Source organism: Cricetulus griseus, assembly GCF_003668045.3.
Source record: "Cricetulus griseus strain 17A/GY chromosome 1 unlocalized genomic scaffold, alternate assembly CriGri-PICRH-1.0 chr1_0, whole genome shotgun sequence".
Classification (NCBI taxonomy): domain Eukaryota; kingdom Metazoa; phylum Chordata; class Mammalia; order Rodentia; family Cricetidae; genus Cricetulus; species Cricetulus griseus.
In genome coordinates, this window is record NW_023276806.1 from 48,504,724 (window position 1) to 48,525,082 (window position 20,359).

The 20,359-nt window shown below is 39.3% G+C and overlaps 1 protein-coding gene and 1 pseudogene across 11 annotated transcripts in view; one reads left to right on the forward strand and one right to left on the reverse strand.

Moving 5' to 3' along the window:
* Positions 1–20,359, reverse strand: part of Wdr47 (WD repeat domain 47) — a 52,386-nt gene that overhangs the window by 27,314 nt on the left and 4,713 nt on the right. The window contains exons 1-4 of one of the 11 annotated variants that reach the window (XM_027395517.2): positions 17,269–17,340; positions 9,810–9,977; positions 8,231–8,314; positions 3,018–3,123 (exon numbers count right to left, since the gene is read on the reverse strand). In XM_027395517.2, the coding sequence (XP_027251318.1) occupies positions 3,018–3,123; positions 8,231–8,314; positions 9,810–9,967 (348 nt within the window). In that variant the 5' untranslated portion in view covers positions 9,968–9,977; positions 17,269–17,340. Of the gene's footprint in view, positions 1–3,017; positions 3,126–8,230; positions 8,315–9,809; positions 9,978–14,063; positions 14,319–17,268; positions 17,341–20,359 lie in introns of those variants that run through there. The other 10 variants (XM_027395510.2, XM_027395509.2, XM_027395513.2 and 7 more) reach the window with 10 other exon arrangements.
* Positions 12,417–13,026, forward strand: LOC103161732 (annotated as a pseudogene).

Consider the following 20,359-nt stretch of genomic DNA (forward strand, 5'->3'; position numbering starts at 1 on the left):
ATATAAAGGATGACTATAAAAAGAGGTGAAAGGCAACTGATCACCTTAAAATGAAATGTGAAAGCTGAGAGTATAGAAGATAAATTTTGGTGCCAGAGAACATAAATATAATTTGCAGAATGTGTAATAATTTTTAATTGACAATGTTTTCACAACTTAAAAATGAAGAATTTGGTTTATTACCAAATTAAAATTTTACCTACAAAAATAACATTCTAAATCAATTCAGACTTAAAAATTCTAATTTCCAACTATTTATTCTTTACTTTGTTAATGTGGTTAGATACAGGGCCTCCACATCTTGGCTCAGGCTGGCTTGAACTCAAGCTCCTTCTGTCTCAGTCTTATGAATACTAGGATTATAGTTAAGACATACCATGCTCTAGTCGGGCGTTGGTGACGCACACCTTTAATCCCAGCACTCGGGAGGCAGAGGCAGGCGGATCTCTCTGAGTTCAAGACCAGCCTGGTCTACAAGAGCTAGTTCCAGGATAGCCTCCAAAGCCAAAGAGAAACCCTGTCTCAGAAAAAAAAAAAAAAAAAAAAAAAAAAGACATACCATGCTCAGCTAAAATCGAAAACCAAACAATGTCAATAGTTTGTTTGAAAACTTTGTTTGGTTTATCTCAAATGCAAAAGAGCCATTTTCTTAGTCTCAACTCAGAATAAATTCATATGAGGATAGAAAGAAAAATTCACAAAAGGGTACATTTACAGTAGATTACTACAAAAACAACAGAAATAGAACAAAAGGAAGCTTAGATTAGATGACTGACAACAATGTATATACCAAATATTGTCAGACACCTTATGGCCTGTGAGGCAGTATGTGCCCCAGGTTAACTATGAATATAGCCTAACTCAAAAAATGTAAACTTAGCTGGGCAGTGGTGGCACATGCCTTTAATCTCAGCACTTGAGAGGCAGAGGCAGGCAAATCAGCCTGGTCTACAAAGCTACACAGAGAAACCCTGTCTCAAAAAAATAAAAAAATAAAAAAGTAAACTTGCCTTTAATCCTAGCACTCCAGAGGCAGAGGCAGGCAAATTTCTTTGTGAGTTCAAGGACAGCCTGGTCAAAAAGTGAGTTCCAGGACAGCCAGGGCTGTTACACAGAGGAACCCAGACTCTAAAAAAACAAAAACAAAAAACAATAAGGAAAAACTATAAACTGACTTAAAACATTTTTTTTTCTTTCAGCTCAATTGTGCAGTTCTTAAGTGTAAGCATTGTAGATGACAATATCATGTCCCAATGTCAAAAGGTTGGACACACCTGATAGAACTTAACTATTTTGGCCTATCTCACATATGAGAGAAATTAGGATACAGATTTAATCAACTGGTTAGTGACAAACTCAAAATAACAAGTTGAGGTTTTTTACTTGTTCCAATGTTTTTCCTACTTGTGGACATCATTATCTGGCAAAACTTGCTCCATCGTGAAAAAAAAAAAAATCCCACTGTATTATCCTTTGGGTTTAGCTAAGATCTGAGCATCTGTGTTCCCCATAGTTTGTTGTAGGTATAGCTCAGTGGATAACAGCATTTGCTACACAGGCACAAGACATGAGTTCAGATCCTCAGAACTAGTTCAGCAAGATGGCTCAGTAGGTAAAAGGGCTTGCTACCAAGCCTGACAATCTTGAGTTTAATCCCCCAGATCCACACAGTGACAGAAGAGAAGTGACTCAAATTGTCTTCTGATCTCCACACATGTGGAACACACACACACACACACACACACACACACACACACCATTCACACAAAAATAAACAAATGAAACTTCCTATGGCTGGAGATACAGCTCAGTTGGTAGAACGCTTGCCTGAGACACATGAGACACTGGGTTCAATTCCCAATACTAAATAAACAAATATAACTTTTTAAGTCCAAATATATTTTATTATATTGAATTTAAGTCATAAAACTAAGTATTTCATTAAAAAACAACCTGGAAACCAGGATGTGATGGTGCTGCCCATAAACTCAGCATTTAGGAAAGTCAGTGTGGAGGCCGGGTGTGGGATTAAAGACATGTGCACTAGTGAGGCAGAGGCAAGCAGATTTCTGTGAGTTAGAGGTCAGCCTGGTCTATCTAATGAGCTGCAGGCCAGCCAGAGCTACAAAATGAGACTCTGTCTCAAACAAACAAATAAACAACCTCACTTTGATCCCTGGGACCCAGATGGTAGACAGTCCTAAAAGCTGTCATCCAGCCTCCACACATGAAGTGTGTGATACCGGCCCCCACCCCCACCCCACCCCCCGCCCATAAAATAAAGTTTTAAAAGACTGATCAACTCTGAAACATAAATATATAAATATAAAATATCTAGCTAAGATTTAATCATTTATATAAAAATGAGAAGCATCAGGGGCCAGAGGCAGGAAGATCTTACAGAAGTTTAAGGTCTTCCTCTATTATAAGCTGTCTCAACAACAGCCTGGGCTACATGGAAACCTGTCTTTTTTCTTTTAGGTGCATGAGTGTTTTGCCTGAATGTATGTATGTGCACCGTATGTGTGCTCAGTGCCCTGGAAGGCCAGAAGAGGGTGCTGGATCCCTGGGAACTAGAGTTACAGATGGTCATGAACCATCATGTAGATGTTGGGAACCAACTCAGAGGCCCTTTTAAAAGAGCAGAGAGTGACTAGAGAGATGGCTCCATAATCCTTCTCCAGCCTTGGAGGGAACAAGGGAACAAGGAAGAGATGAACTGAGGACTCCTATGAGGGTTCTCTGGCCTCTGTGTGGGTGTATACGAGTACACCTCACATATGCATACACAAACCTGGCCTAACTTACTTTACAGAGAATAATACACTCTTGAAGTATTCATGTAAGCACCTTGATTTAAATCACAGAGCAAGTTAAAAAGGACTATAAATTCAAAGTACTACATTGCAAAACTATGGATCTTGCCTCATCACAGCTCCTAAAACTTTGAAAACCCATTGATAATAATCTTCTGGTCTAGTGAATAAAATAACTGAAAGCAAGACTAGGGCGCAAACCTTCAGGAATAAAAATCTTACATGCTGGGGCTCATCTTCTGCAGACATTGCATTGTTAACACACAAAGCTTCTAGAAACTTCTGCTTGAGGATAATATAACGAAACCTATGAAAGAAAAAAACATTAAAATAATTAAGTTGACCGACACCAGGAATGGTAGCATACATCTATAAAATCAGACTTAGGAGGGCAGATGAAGAACATGAGATGGAAGCCAACTTGGGCTATAAAGGCAAGACACTACCTTAAAAGGAAAACGAATGATAGCTATGTCTACATTAGAAAAGAAACCTAAGCTTCTGAAACACAACAGGCAAAATCTGTCCCATACATACTAAACCCATGACTCTGCACAAGCCAGGCATACATTCTTTTTGTTTTTGGGTTTGGTTTTGGTTTGGTTTTTCAAAACAGGGTTTCTCTGTATAACAGTCCTGGCTGTCCTGGAACTCACTTTGTAGACCAGCCTATTCTCGAACTCACAGAGATCCTCCTGCCTCTGCCTCCCGAGTACTAGGATTAAGGCGTGCGCCACCAACACCCAGCCCAGGCCCACATTCTATCAATGAGCTAGAGCACCACTCTAGCCATTTTATTTCACAAACGATCAAACTGGGCCAACAAGACAGCTCCACAGGTAAAGGTGCTTCCTACCACACCTGAAGCCCTGAGTTTGAGCCCCAAATCCCAACATCAACTGTTTTAAGTTGTCCTCTCATGCTCACATGTGTACTTCAGAATGCACACGTGCACATATACACACACACACACAATTACATGTTTTTAAAGGCATTAACTATTATTTTAAAAGAAACCGAAAAAACATCATTTTCCAGTAGCTGACAAATGAACTTAGAAGCTACTGTGAGTAAAACTGGGATCTGGAGAAACAGCTCAGCAGTTAAGAGCACCTGCTGTTCTTGCAAAGGAGCCAGGTTCAGTTCCCAGAAACAACATGGAAGCTCACAGCTTTTGTAACTCCAGTTCCAGGGGATTTGGCACCCTCTTTGACCTCCACAGGAACCAGAGGCACATGGTATACATACATACATGCAGGCAAAACATTAATAAACAAAATAAAAATTTTAAAGTCTAAAAAATTTTTAATAAAGTAAAAATGCTTTCAGAAAATTCTTAAAATATTTTACCAAGCTCCTTATCACAGAGAAGTCATATCTGATATAATTCTAATGACAAATAATAGTAGCAATCACTATATAGTAAGTTTGAGACCAGCTTCTATCTCAAAAAACAGCAACAACAACAAGAATAAAAGTATTAAAAAGAGTAAAAAGGTACAGTTCTAACAATATCTTAAAATAACCATAGACTTAAAACTTTTTAAAATAATTTTTAAAGATTTTTTTTATTATGTATACAATGTCCTGCCTGCATGTATGCCTGCAGGCTGTAAGAGGGCACCAGATCTCATTTTAGATGGTTGTGAGCCACCATGTGGTTGCTGGGAATTGAACTCAGGACCTCTGGAAGAACAGTCAGTGCTCTTAACCTCTGAACCATCTCTCCAGGCCCCGACTTAAAACTTTTTAAAAACTAAAAAAGAAATTATGCATTGCTGGGTGGTGGCACATGCCTTTAATCCCAGCACTTGGGAGGCAGAGACAGGTAGATCAGTTCGAGGCCAGCCTGGTCTAGAGAGTAAGTTCCACTAGTGCTACACAGAAAAACCATGTCTCAAAAAAACAAACCAAAATAAATTTATTGACTTATCTGTATGAATGTTTTGCTTGCAACGAATGCATGTGAACCATATGGAGCTCCGGTGCCTATGGAGCTCAGAAGATGATAGATTATCAGGAGTGTCTCAAGTAAAGATAGAAGATCACCAGTAGTTCACATAAATGAACCAATAAGAGCAAAGAGTTAGAAAAAAATCCGAGTGATTTACTCAAATTATAAAACTCAATTTCTATAACTGTAAAGTTCTATAACTGCAGGTACTGTTAAGCCCTGGAGAAAAGGCACACACAAACACACACTGAAAACATTAGAAAACAACCAAAAATACAAGCATGGCAGCACAGGAGCCACATGTAGCGGGAAGATTTTTGAGTCAAAAGGTAGTCTGGGCTATATAGCAAGACCTTATCTCAAACCAAAAAGAAAAGAGAGAGATAGAGTAGAAAGAGAAAAATGGAAATTAAAACTCAGCATAGGAAGGAGTTAATTCTTGAAAAAAGAGAACTGTGTGAGTAAGAACCAAAGGTGTAAAAGTTTCCAGCATCCTATGGGCTGAAAGATGGTTCTGTGGTTAATAGCACGCACTCACTGCTCTTGCAGAGGACCCAAGTTTGAATCCCAGCACCAATGTTGGAAGTCCCACAACTGCCTGAAACTCCAGCCCCAGAGGATCCAACATCATCTTCTGGCCTCCTTGGGTACCTGCACTCACAGGCGAGTACTTCCACACAGACACACGTGCATGGGCACAATTGAAAATAAAAACAAATCTTTAGAAAAAAAAATGTTCCAGCACCCTAGTTTGATACTGATAGATCAGACAGAAAATGAGTGAACAAACAATAAAGAAATGAATAAAAGGAAGCCACAGTAAGAAATGCACTAAAATCTCATGTATAAATTCAAGTATCCAAACCTATGGCATTCCCAAAATGGTTAAGATAAAAGGGAAATGCTAAGGAACAATGTGAGAACAACAGAAAACAGGTGAAAGAATCAAGAAGAAATATGACTAGAATCCACAAGAGAAGAGACAAAATTTGCATTGCTTGAATAACAGTCAACACTTTTAAGGCTGGAGAGATGGCTCCATGTTTAACAATGTTTGCTTCTCTTGCAGAAGGCCCAAGGTCAGTTCCCAGTACCCCACAGAGCAGCTCACAGCCATGCTTACCTCCTGCTCCAGGGGACCCTACACCTCTGGTATTGGTTGTCAGACACACGCACTTACTTGCACATATCCACACATATATACATAATTTAAAAGTGTAAAAGTCAACACTTCAGCCGGGCGGTGGTAGCACACATCTTTAGTCCCAGCACTGGGGAGGCAGAGGCAGGCAGATCTCTGTGAGTTTGAGACCAGCCTGTTCTACAAGAGCTAGTTCCAGGACAGCCTCCAAAGCCACAGAGAAACCCTGTCTCAAAAAACCAAAAAGTCAACACTTCAAAGGAAGATAGCAGAATTCAGTCTCAAGAATGAATTTACAAACTGGGAATATACTCAGTTGTACAGCACTTGCATAGTGTACACAGGGCACTGGTTTCTGCTTCTAGCATTTGGGGCAGGGGAAGGGGGAATCTATAATAGAGCCAAAGAATATTTAAATAAAATGAATACTTTTTTAAATAATTTAAAGTTAGGGAAAGAGATAACCATTAAAATCTGAACCTGATCTGGGCGTTGGTGGGTTGGTGGCGCACGCTTTAATCCCAACACTCGGGAGACAGAGGCAGGTGGATCTCTGTGAGTTCGGGGTCAGCCTGGTCTACAGATCGAGTTACAGGACAGGCTCCAAAACCACAGTGAAACCCTGTCTTGAAAAATAAAACAAACAAACAAAAAAAATCTGAACCTGTTATGACTACAAGTTCAAACTTAGCAGACAATGAGTACACTAGCAAATAAGCAACTATTTAAGTACAAAGACTTAAATAAAAATACCACAGTAAATGAACAGATACGAGTATCTCAGAGAAATTATAAAAGACAAAAAAAAAATTGAGTTACATGCTATGTACATCCCAGGCTAATATGAAATTCCTTATTTAGTGCAGGATGACCTCAAACTCATTATCTTCCTGACTTCTAAGTACTGGGATTATCAGTATATATCACCATGACAAATAAAAAAATTGAAATTGAAAAAAAAAATTGAAACTGAAAAATATGCTATCTGAAATTTAAAATCCCATGCTTATCACTATCTAGCTAATAAAAAAAGTTAGTGAATATTAAATAAAAAATAATTCATAGGAACAAAGAGGGGAAATGCTTTTAAAAAGATGCAGGTATGCCAGGCGTTGGTGTTGGTGGCGCACGGCTTTAATCCCAGCACTTGGGAGGCAGAGGCAGGTGGATCACTGTGAATTCGAGGCCAGCCTGGTCTACAGAGTGAGTCCCAGGATAGGCTCCAAAGCTACACAGAGAAACCCTGTATCGAAAAAAAAAAAAAAAAAAAAAAAAAAAAAAGATGTAAGATGCAGGTTTGGCACAAATACCTACCACCCCAGCATTTGAAATGTGGAAGCCAGAAGATTACAAGTCCAGTCTATTCTGAGCTATATAGCAAGACACTGTCTCTGAACAATTTTTTTTCAAGTTGAGGGTAGTAGGCTGGGCATGTGGCTCATTGGTAAAGTGTTTGCCTAGCATGCATAAACTCCCAGGTTCAAACCCCAGCACCTCATTAACTGAGTCTGGTGGTACACACCTGTATAAATCCAAGTACTGGGGAGGTGAAGCTAGGAGGATCAGAAGTTCAAGGTATCAAGTTTGAGACCAATCTGAGACTAATGAGAGAGACCCTGTCTTGAGAAAGAAGAAAAAAAAGGATGGAAAGGGTGGGGGGACACTGCAGCCACAGTTTACTCCAGAGCATTAGTGAAGCATCAGAGGCCCTGTGTTCAATCTCTAGAACCACAAATAAAACCAAACAAACAAAATCCTCAGTCCTGGGGACAAAATGCAATTTAATATTATATCCCAGAAGGAAAAGACAAAGTAGAAGATACATTTTCAAAGAAGTAGTGGCCAAAAACATTTCAAATTGGAAGAATAAACATATAGCCTCCCCAAACTCAGCAAACCCTAAGCAGAAAATGTACAACCAACAAACAAATGAACAAATAAAAAAACACTTAAGCATATCATAATCAAACTGCTAAAAACCAATGATAAAGCATAAAACTAAAAGGCAGCCAGGGGAGGGAAGGAAAGAACCACACTGGTTATACTAAGAGAATCAGGGCCCAAATTACTGCTGGCTGCTCATTGAACAAAGAAGGCCAAGTGTCAGCAGAAAGTCATCTTTGAAGTCTGCACTGGTATCTCTTTGTATACACACTACTGACTAAGTAAATCTCAAGAACTGTAACTATGTAACTCATCCTATGGATCCTGTGTGTGATGCTGCATAGGAAGGCTACATCTTAAATGTGTTCATTGCTCTGTTTTGAAACTAGGCTGCTACCAATGACAAGACACTAAACCTTTAAATTAAAATCCTACCTTTTTTTGTCAAACTTTTCCATACATTCTAGAGGTTGAATGAACTGAAGAACTTCATCCCATTGGCCATCCAGAATTAACTGCCTAAATAAAGAAAAACCCAGAATGCTAATCAATTCAGGTCACACTAACAGATGACAGAGCAGATGACAAAACAGACATTAAAAGCAAATAATTAGATTAACCTCTGATTCCTCAGACATTAGCAGTGATTCTTTTACAATAATAATTTCTTAATTTTGAATTTATGATCACAGTAAGTTTATAAAAAAGGATGGGCAGAAGGACTTTTATAAGATTATCAATATTTTATTTAAAGAATACTAATAACCAACCACAATATATGTCGCAGTACATGTTTTAATCTTTAAAAGGAAGAAAGGACACAATTTCAAAGGTTAGATCTTTAAGGTGAATACATTAACTTAACAAAAAACTTTCTGTTTTATAATTCTTCCCATTTCACCTCAGACCAGTAAAATTCCATCACAAGCCAGTAGGTCCCTAGAGAGGACTCAGGGGCCAGCACTAAATTCCAGAGGTATCAATACTTGAAAGACAAGGGTAAACTAGGTGTGGTGCATACCTTAATCCCAGCACTAGGCAAAGACAGTCAGATCTCTATAGTTCTAGGACAGGCTCCAAACCTATCGAGAAACCCTATCTCAAAAAACAAAACAAAACAAATAATAATAGTAATAGCAATAATAATGATGATGATGATGTTATGGCTGGGAGTTACTACAATATAAAGAACTGTAATAAAGGTTGCAGCATTAGAAAGGTTGAGAACCAATAATGTAGACCAGCCTAGCCTGAAACTCACAGATATCTGCCTGCCTCTGCCTCTAACTCTCTCAAGTGCTGGGACTGAATGCAATGCCTGGAAAATTGCTGTTTGTAAAAAAATAAACACAAGAGGGAGAAACCATTCAATGGTTAAAAGCACTACTGCTCTTCTGGGCCTGTTCTGGAGGACATGGGTTCAATTCCCAGTACCCACATGGCAGTTAACAACCATCTCTAACTTCAGTTCCTGGGATCTGACACCCTTTTCTAGCCTTCACAGGTACCAGGCATGTACATGGTACACAGACATACATTTAGGAAAAGCATAAATAAAGCTTAAATATATATATATATATATATATATATATATATATATATATATATGTATACATATATATATGAATCACAGTTGTTTCTAAACAGTGGTAAATTTTCTTTACTTTTCATAATGAATATATTTCTATAATGAATGCTTTATTTTATGGCAATCATTTCTACGCACTCCTTGTGCATATTTTTAAAATGTTTTCTTTACCTTCCCAATGCCTTGGATTTCTTGAATACTTTTTAAATTGCTACCAATAAGACTGTGACTGCAAAGACTATACATCTTACCACTGAAAACTTTCTACAAATATATTACTGTATGTTGTGAATATTCCATTATGAAATAAAAACCAATTATTAAATTATACTTAGAGTATTTCATGAGCATATTATACACATCGCCATATTAATACTCTTCTTTGAAGAGCTACATGCAAGCCTTGTAGTAATGATGTTAACATACCTCAGGAAAAGCATATCATCAGAAAATAGGCCATTTATGACTCCACTTTCCTTCTCAAGGGCCAGCATACTAATGTGAAGTTTCTTTGAATTCAAGAAGTCCAAAATCAGCTTAATGATTTCAACCTCCTTTATATTCACTGTTTCTTCCGCCGTCATATTGCTAAGCCTAAATAAACAATAACAACAAAAATTTAGTCCTGTTGTTTTATGTGTAGGTTTAATTGCCTAGAAATGACAATGTTGCTCGGAAATTTTTAGCACATGTATTTCAAAGTGAAATTAACTATCAAAACTGAGTCATTCTTTAATGTGTTAAAATATGGGTCAGATTTTTTAAGTACTAATCTGTGAGAAATACACATTGGAATGATGGCAGATTAAATGATGAAGTCTGAGGCACCTCAAAATAATCTAGAAATAACAGTATTAGGCGTGTCTAACACTCAAGACACTGTGCCACAGTGCTGTATTCTACAAAGCCCATCTCAAGCACACCTCCCTTCCCCAATAGACTTAACAAAAAAGATCATAATTCTAAGTAAGTTTGCACTTTTGCACTGAGCTTAATTCATATATATATATCTCCTAGGAAACATGCAACCTATGGATCAAAGGTTGGTCACTCATGACTCATTTTGGAGTTAAACATAATAAGGCTCAACTGAAACATACAATTTATTGGTAATTTCAGTGTCATACTGGTAATATCAATTACATTTCAACACTTTGAAATTCCTTCTACTGAGACTAGATCAACCATGGGCCTAAAGGAAAACCAAACACTATTGTTATGCTAAAGGAACATAGTAATAAAGTAACTCCTAACAACATTCTGCTATACCTATAGATCAGTGTCTTGCTCAGCCATCAGTTTCCTCTTGCAGTAGATGGGAACTGATACAGAAACTCATAACTGGACAATGTGCAGAGTGAGATACTTTGGAACACTCGCTCATAAATGGGATGACTTCATCACACCTCTCTCCCCCGTCAAGGCTTAGATAACTATGCAAAGAGGAAGCTGAATGATTCTAAGACCCAGGGGGAAGGAAGACACCAAAGGAAACAGTGCCTTTCTAAGACCCAGGGGGAAGGAAGACACCAAAGGAAACAGTGCCTTCCAGACATAACAGTACTGACACACGTATGAACCCACAAGCAGCATGCACAGGGCCTGTACAGGTCCAAGACAGATGGGGTCCCAGTGCTGACAGGGGGACATGGCAGGAGTTCCCATCATTAACAAGCTAGCTCCAAATTGCAACGGCTTGCAAAGGAAAAATTAGTTTTCTCCAACAGAGTCACACTGGGTATATAAACCACACTTAAGGGCAGGCCCAGTGCCCAGCAGGAAATAACCAACACAGAACAAACTCAATAATATTTCTGTAAAAAAAAAAAATTTTTTTGCTTTGTTTGGGCATGTTTTTTATCTTAGTGGTCTTTTGCTTATGTGTTACGGTTTCCAATTTTTGTGTTTTTATGGCTTTGTTCAAGACAGGTTTTCTCAGTAGCTAAGGAACCAGTCCTGGAACTTGCTCTGCAGACCAGGCTGGCCTTGAACTTACAGAGATCTGACTGTCTCTGCTTCTCTGTGCTAGGATTATAGGTGTGCACCACCAATGCCCAGCTATGGATGGATGTGTGTGTGTGTGTGCGTGCGTGCGTGCGTGCGTGCGTGCGTGCGTGCGTGTGTTTCTTGCACTTTTTCTTTTTTTTTTTTCTGCCTGTTTTCTCAGACAGAGAGAAAGAAGGTATGGAGTTGGATATGTGAGGAGGTGGAAAATATTGCATGAAAAAATGTTTTCAATAGAAAAAATAAAGTTCCTCCTCCTAACACTTACCTATATATCTGTAGAGATACAACTGTGTGGGGGACCAAAGTGTTTCCGCTATGGAATATTTTGAGATGCAGCCTTGGGTCTCACTAAACATGGAGCAATGGAAAGCTCCGGCCCACTATTGTATTGTTAATGTCAGTAGGGCTACTTTTGTTTACCATGGCCTCAGGGTAATATGCCTCCTTATTTGCATATCTATGCACCTAAGCATCTGACTAGGCCTGCACCTGGGCAGAGAGATCTGAGGTGTGAGTAACTTGTGAGGAAAGAAGGTTAGGAGTTAAGAGGTGAGGGGCCAGAGCCAGAGCAAAGAGGAGAACAAAGAGAGAAATGGTTGCCTCGTGGTATTAGCAGGATGGTTAAGAAACACCAGAAAAGATGGCTAATAAAGAAATGACTCTAGTTCCACAACATGGAACTGAGAGCTCTCTGAAGATAACAAGATGCCTGTGTTTGGTCTTTATTGCCATTGGGTTGCTTGGAGCTTCCAGGTCCACACACCCCCACTCAGGTAGAACCTCATGGACTAAGGCTGAGACATGCTGGGTCACGACACAACTGAATACATAGACTATGAAAGCAAAAAGATTTACAACTAAGAAGTCGGAAAAAAAAATCATTACATCAGTGCTCTCATTTTGTACAAGCCATATACAACTGATTTTTCAAATGTTAAATTGCACAGGAACCATTTAGGCTCCTGCCAGATTACAGGAACATGGACAAAGGTAGCTCTCTCTCTCTTTGCCACATCTACTGTGAGAATGGAGAGCATCCTCAGCAATAAGACTGTCCACATTCCAGAAAATGTGACATCACATTGAGGGGCGCAGTTATTGTAAAGGGCCCTAGAGGAACACTGCAGGGGGACTTCAATCACATCAACATGAAGCTGTCTCCTTGAAAAGAAAAAGAAGACGTGCTGGGTTGACAAATGGCCACTGTCTGAACTATCTGTAGTCATGTTCAGAACATGATCAAGGGTGTTACACGGAGTTTCTAATACAAGATGAGGACTGCATATGCTTTCTTGTCCATAAATATTATTATTCAGGAGAATGGGCTGCTGGTCGAAACCTGAAATTTCTTGGGTGAAAAATATGTTCTGTTTCTCAAGCCCAGATGGATGAGTTAATCCTTGAAGGAAATGACACTAAATTTGTTTCAAATTCTATGGCTTTGAATCAGCAAGCCACAACAGTTAAGAACAAGGACATTAGAAAGTGTTTGGATGGCATCTATGTATCTGAAGAGGGAACAGTGCAGCAGGCTGATAAGCAAGACTGGAGTTATCTAGCTCCAGAAACAAGATCCCGGATTCTAAGTACGATTTGGGATATCTTTGGGAACAATAAAATAGAATACTTCTATTAAAGAAAACACTCAGGGGTTGGAGAGATGGCTCAGAGGTTAAGAGCACCAGCTGTTCTTCCAGAGGTCCTGAGTTCAATTCCCAGCAACCACAAGGTGGCTCAACCATCCGTTATGAGCTCTGGTGCCTTCTTCTGGTGTGCAGATATACATGGAAGCAGAATGCTGTATACATAATAAATAAAATCTTTAAAAAAAGAAAAGAAAAGAAAAAGAAAAAGAAAACAAGCTCACTCACAGTCGGGCTGGCAATGTGGCTCAGCAAGTAAAGGCTCTTGCTGTTAAGCCTGACAGCCTGAATTCAATGTCTAGGACCCACACAGTGGACAGGCAGAGAGAACAGACTCCTGTCAAGGTGTCCTCTGACTTGCACACTCTAAAACAACATGCACAGGCTTACGCATACACAAAATAAATAATATATGTAAAAAAATTCCTCAGAGCAAGCCAGGCTTTGGTGGCAAAAGCCTTTAATCCCATCACTCAGGAGGCAGAGGCAGGCAGATCTCTGAGAGTTCAAGGCCAGCCTGGTCTCCAGAGCAGAGTGCCAGAATAGGCTCCAAAGCTACACAGAGAAATCCTGTCTCGAAAAAAAACAAAACAACAAAATTCCTCAGAGCAATGCAAAAGATTACCATGCTAACAGACTAGCTGCAGGAAATATCATCTGATGACTAACAGGAATGTTAGGAAGCATACTTTCTCATAGGACCAGTTTATTCTAATCAAGTAAGAGTTTGTAGATAATCCAGTTTTGTTCATTTTTGTCTATTTCTTCATGAAGAGCAAGAAATGCACAGCCAACTAGAATGTTCTCATCATCAAACAGCATGCTGTCTGTTATGGAGAGAAGCTGCTTGGATAAGGAGAAGAGTAAGTTAATTATTCAACTAAAAAATATTGTTTGAAGACAAAATCTCTCTTTACAGACCCTGGGTAACCTGCAACTCATTATATGGGCCAGACTGGTCTCTAACTCACAGAGAACCTCCTGAGTGCTAGAATTAAAGAAATGTACCACATGTGTATGTTTGTTTTACCTGCTTGTATATCTGAGCACCACATGCACGCAGCACCTAAGGACACCAGAGGAGAACATGCGATCCCTTGGACTGGAGTTTCAGATGGTTGTGAGCTATCATATGGATGCAGTCCTCTAGGAGAGCAGCTAGTGCTCTTCACTGCTGAACCATCTCTCCAGCCCCTCAACTCAAATGTCTAATGATATAAGAGTAAAATAGTTGGGGCAGGTAAGATGACTCAGCAGGTTAGATGTCTGCTGCCGAGCCTGAAGACCTGAGTCTGAGAGGAGAGAACCAACTCCAGTAAATTGTCTTCATGTGGTGTAGGTGTGCACAGCCAAAACCACATAGAGAGACCCTGTTTCAAAAACAACAAAAAGGAAAAAAAGAAAGAAAAAAGAAAAACACTGTTGTCTACTCTTTCAGGAGACATGGTGCTCAATTCCTAGTCCCCACATGGCAGCTCATAACCCTCTCTAACTCCCAGGGATCTGATGGCATCTTCTAGCCTCTTTCAGATACTACATACAAGCAAAACACCCATAAACACAAAATATAACTAAAAGAAAAAAGTTTGAATATAAATTAGTTTTAGAAATCTAAGGTTAAAGGTCGACATTAACAGATAAAAAATGGTAACAAAAATGTATTTCCATACATAGAGAAGGAGCTGCAAGTGCAAGCTGCAAGCTACAGTAAACTCAGCACTCCAAAGACCACATTAGGACTACTAAGAATTTGGGGTCAGCCTGAGCTATCTATCTAGTACGTCCAGGGCAAACTTGGGCTACACAGTGAGACAATGTCTCAAAAGAAAAAAATCAGGGCTAGCTTTCTAACCAAATATAAATAGAGATGACTTAAATGTTCCTTTGCAATAGCGTTGCTTACTTAAAATACAGAACTTGAAAGAAGGAAAACACAGGAGGCTAAGAACGGTTCAGAAGTTAAGGCTGAGGAAATTAGGACAGTCATGAAAAAGTGCTTACAGCTTCATTTCTATGATTTGCCTTTAATTTTTGTGATTTGCTTCAATTCACATTTTAGTAACAGGAAGCATATATTCTGGTGGGTACTATGAAGTCTGGAATAATCAGAAAATTTCAATTTATAAGGTCAGTAAAATAAAATAGATTTTTCTTTAAATAATTCTTTAAAGACTTATTTAGTTATTATGTATACAGCATTCTGCCTGCATGTACACCTGTGCACCAGAAGAGGGCACCAGACAGAAACAACAGATTATAGAGGGCTGTGAGCCACCATGTGATTGCAGGGAATTGACTCATGACCTCTGGAAGGGCAGCCAGTACTCTTAACCTCTGAACCATCTCTCTAGACCCCTTTAGATAATTTAACCAAACAAAACTTTCCTTCTAACTACAAAGCTCCATCTTCTGCTGCTAACCACCTATGTTTTGTAAACAGGTGTCCTTTCTTAATGTTGACAACCATCTTTGTTTTTGTTTTTTTGTTTTGTTTTGTTTCTCAAGACAGGGTTTCTCTGTGTAACAGTCCCTGCTATCCTAGAACTTTGGCAGAACAAACTGGCCTCAGACTCTCTTAGATCCACCTGCCTCTGCTTCCCAAGTACTGGGATTAAAGGTGTGTGCCACCACCACCCGATTATGGATTACTTTAACTTACCTTCCAGAACTGTCGATGACTTTTGTTCCACAGAAACAGACTGTGGGGCTGAGGATGTTAACATAAAAGTACTTAGCTACCCTACCATGTAAGAACCTGAACCACATAAACCAGTCATGGTGATGCAAACCTGCAATTCCAGCACTCAGGAAGAAGAGGAAGCAAGATCAGAAGTTCAAAACAACCTTGGCTATACAGAGCAAGTTCAAGGCCAGCCTGAGCTGCTCAAAAAATAAAAAGCGGAAAAAATGAAAAGGGGACCAGAGAATTGGCTCAGTACCTTAAGGCACTTGCCACCAAACCTGAAAACCTAAAGTTTGATCCCTGGGATCCATATTAGGAGATAGCCTACCCCCACAGGTTATTCTCTGACCTCCACATATGTACAATGGCATGCCCACACAAATACACATATACACACCAGAGAACAAACTTTTAAAAGAGGAAACAAAATGAAACATATTATGCCCAGGCATGGTAGCACATTCCTAAATCACAACAGTGGAATAAGGCGGGGGAGGAGGTGACAAGAATATAATGAGTTAGAGCAAAATAGGGACATAGCAAGACAAATGATGTTTAAAGCCTAGTGCCACTTTAAATAGTTAGCTCAATTCATATGTTGTACATATACCTGAAATGTCTCTAGTAAAAAGATACAAGGAACTGGTAATCATGGTTGTGTCCCGAAGACCTTGTCAAATCTTTTTAATTTTGTACCATGTACAAATATTACACATTCAAAAGATTTAAGTGTGGGTCTAGAAAGATGGATCAGCAGTTAAGAGAGCTTGTTGCTTTTCCAGAGAACCCAAGATCAGTTCCTAGCACCCATATCAAGTGGCTCACAACTACCTGTGACTCTAGCTGTAGAGTATTCAACTCCTTCTCTGGTTTCTGCAGACAACTGCATACATGTGACATACACATCTGAAATTTTTTTAAAAATTTAAATTTCTACATGAAGTTGTGTGTTGTACAAACACTCAAGTATGGTAATCTCAGTACTTGAGGATTTGAAGCAGGTAGATGGCAAGTTCAAGGCCAGCCTAGACTACATAAATTTGCAAGCTAACCTGCGTTACATAACAAGATCCTATGTCAAAAAAAGTTTTAAATAAAAAAACATGCCGGGCATTGGTGGCGCACTCCTTTGATCCCAGTACTCAGGAGGCAGAGGCAGGGGATCTCTCTGTGAGTTTGAGATCAGCCTGGTCTACAAGAGCTAGTTCCAGGACAGGCTCCAAAGCAATACAGAGAAACTGTCTCAAAAAACAACAACAACAATAATAATAATAGTAATAATAATAAAACATAAGCATACAGTTATGCCAGGTATGGTAGCACACACTTTAAAAATACCAGCACTCTGGAGATAGAAGCAGGCAGATCTCTGTGAGTTTGAAGGGAGCCCTATGACAGGGGAAGTCTTCTGTACATGTTCTTCTTATTGGTTGATGAATAAAGCACTGTTAGCCAATAAGGAAGCAAGATAGGCAGGACTAGGAGACAAGGAAAATTCTGGGAAATGTAGCAAAGAGAAGCTGCCATGTGATCCAGGCAGGAAGTGACATACCAGGCAGAATCAGAATATAAGCAGGGACAAGCAGAAAATCGCTCTCCTCTCTTCTCTTCCTCTTCCTCTTCCTTCTCTTCTCTTCTCTTCTCTTCTCTTCTCTTCTCTTCTCTTCTCTTCTCTTCTGAGACACTGAGCAGACACCATGTATACCCCAATGGAGTAAGAGGCCCAGACCTTATCTCCGGTAAGATAAGACCACGTGGAAATACTTGAATTATTAGTAAATGGTAAATAATTAAGACTGAGCTAGCAAATAAGAAACCTTAGCCAAAGACCAACAGCTTTATACTAATAAAGCATCTACATGTTTCTTTGGGGCAGAGAAGGGCAGTGGGACCTAGCTGTGCAAGAGAAAACCTCACGTTACAACCCTACATAGTTTTCTAGGCCAGTCAAAGCTGTATATTGAGATCCCCCCTCTCTCTCTCCCCCTCCTCTCTCTCTCTCTCTCTCTCTCTCTCTCTCTCTCTCTCTCTCTCTCTCTCTCTCTCACACACACACACACACACACACACCTTACAACAGGTGGTGGTGGTGCATAACTGCAATCCCAGCACTTGGGAGGCAGAGGCAGGCAGATATCTGTGAGTTCAAGGTCAGCGTGGACTACGAAGCAATTTCCAGGACAGACTCCAAACTACACAGAGAAACCCTGTCTCAGAAAACCCTGTCTCAGAAAACAAACAAACAAACAAAAAAACAAAAAAACACCTTACAAAATAACTTCAGATTCTAACCTAAGCATGGAGACATGCATCTGTAATCTCAGAATTTGGAAGCAGAAGCAATTAATTCTAATTCAGCAGGATCTACATAGCAAGTGCCAGTACAGCCAGGTACCTGTACACATGTGCACATAACCCTACACACACACACACACACACACACACACACACACACATAAAATAAACCCTAAAAAAACAAATTAGTATGTATATAATGAAGTAGTATTACTGCAGAGACATTTGTATTTTCTCATAACCCAAGACAATTTCTCACACTGGCACTGATCCACAGATATAGCAATATGTAATTAGGAATCATTTTATTATTGCTATGATTGTTTAACAGAATAATAGTAACATATTTTCCCCATGGCCAATGACCTAACTAGTCACTACTAGGTATGGCTTCCATCTTACAGAGCAGACCTTAAACCCAATCAAAAATAGTAGAATTACTCCTATAACATTTGTGCTGCTATTGCACCAGTGGGGTAATCTTGCAGGCAGTTCAGTACTATAGATCACAGCATTTATAGTTGGGTAAGATTAATGACCACTTTTCTCCTCTGGTACTGTTTATAATACCTTCCAGCAGTATGGACACTATGAACACTAGAAAGTAAGAGTGAAGCTTCTAGCTGAGGACCAGCTAGATTTCTCCATGTTCCATGATTAAAGAATGCAGTGTCTTCAGCAATAGTGTCTTACTATCAAGATGTAAAGGATAACATTGCATTGGCAACAGCTTATAATATTTGCAGGATCTATGGAACCCCACTGGCCAACAACTCGAAAAAATGTAATCTATTTTTGGTACTGGGGGTTTTATTTATATTTATATTCATTTATTTATATGGTGTTTACTTGGGCTATTGTTCCCTTCATATGGTAATGCTACTTAAACTCCTTCTATACATATTTATATTTTAGGAAGCTTCTACTGTAGTAGATTTCCAGATGGCTTTTCAAAAAGCCTTTAGTCCTTCCTGTCCATCCTCCATCCGCCCTCCCATTCCCTATCCCAGATGATCCTCCATTTCTGATCTCCCCTTTATCCTTTTATAACACTATATTATATATTCCCTTCCTGGGAACATCACTTCCTTTTCTCAATGTGCTCTGCTCACTTACAAGCAACTTAACCTCTGTGAGCATTCTAAATGAAACACACACATCCAAAGAGAAAAACATGCAATGCTTGTCTTCCTGGGTCTGAATTGCCTCACTCAGGACGACTGTAGTGTGCACTTATAGTCCCACATACTTGAGAAGCTGAGGCAGGAGTATATGCTTCAACCTCAGAATTCCAGGCAGTCTTATAAACACAAAGAGACTCCATTTCAAAGGATCATCATCATCTTAGCTCAGCTGGTCTCAAACTTGAGATCCTCTTGCCTCAGCCTCCTGAGAGCTGCAGATAAAGGTATGCACCATGCCAGTGGTTTCTGATATGAAGATAACTTTAATTTTAAAATTAAAACTGGGGCTGAAGAGATAGTTCAGCAGTTTAGAGCACAGACTACTCTTGCAGAAGACCCAAGATCAGATGGCTTACAACATCTTTTAACTCCAGCTCTCAGGGATCTAACACCCTCCTTATGGCCACAAAGGGCACCTACACACATATGGCATGTGCACACACACATTCACACATGAATGAAAGTAAAACTAAACCCTTGAACATTTTAAATAAAATTAAGCTAAATATTACACAAATGAAAAAATTTTAAATTAGATCACAAAATTTCTGTTCTATTATTGAGCTACAAACTAGAGCAGAATCCCCAAAACAAGATTAACTGCTGTGTTTACAATATATAAACGTTGGGTACTATTCTTAGACCTTAAGCATGTTGTTAATGGAGCCCTACAAAACCATTCTTCACATCCCCTACCATCTGAATGATGATCCTCTAAATACATGCCACATCTGTCTTAATTAAGGCACCTAGATTAGAGCACAGTATTTTGGGTATGGTATGGTAAGTAACTATATACAGTAAAACTAACACTTCCCATAATTGAGGGCATTTTACAATGAATGAACAAAAAAATGCCTAATGTCATCATTTGTTTGTGATCTACTTTTTCATTACCTAAAATTTCATCACCAAATCTATCCTCTCCCCCTTTGAGACATTATTGTACTCTAGGTTGTCCTGGAACTTGCTATGTAGAGCATGCTACCTCCAAACTCACAGCAATCCACATGCTTCCATCTCCCAAGTTCTGGGATTACAGGCATTAGGCACCAAGTTCACCTGCTTTTTTGAGATGGGATCACATATAGTTCAAGCTTGCTTTGAACTAATGATCCTCCCATCTCTATCATCCAAGGGCAGGGATTACAGGTGTATACCACC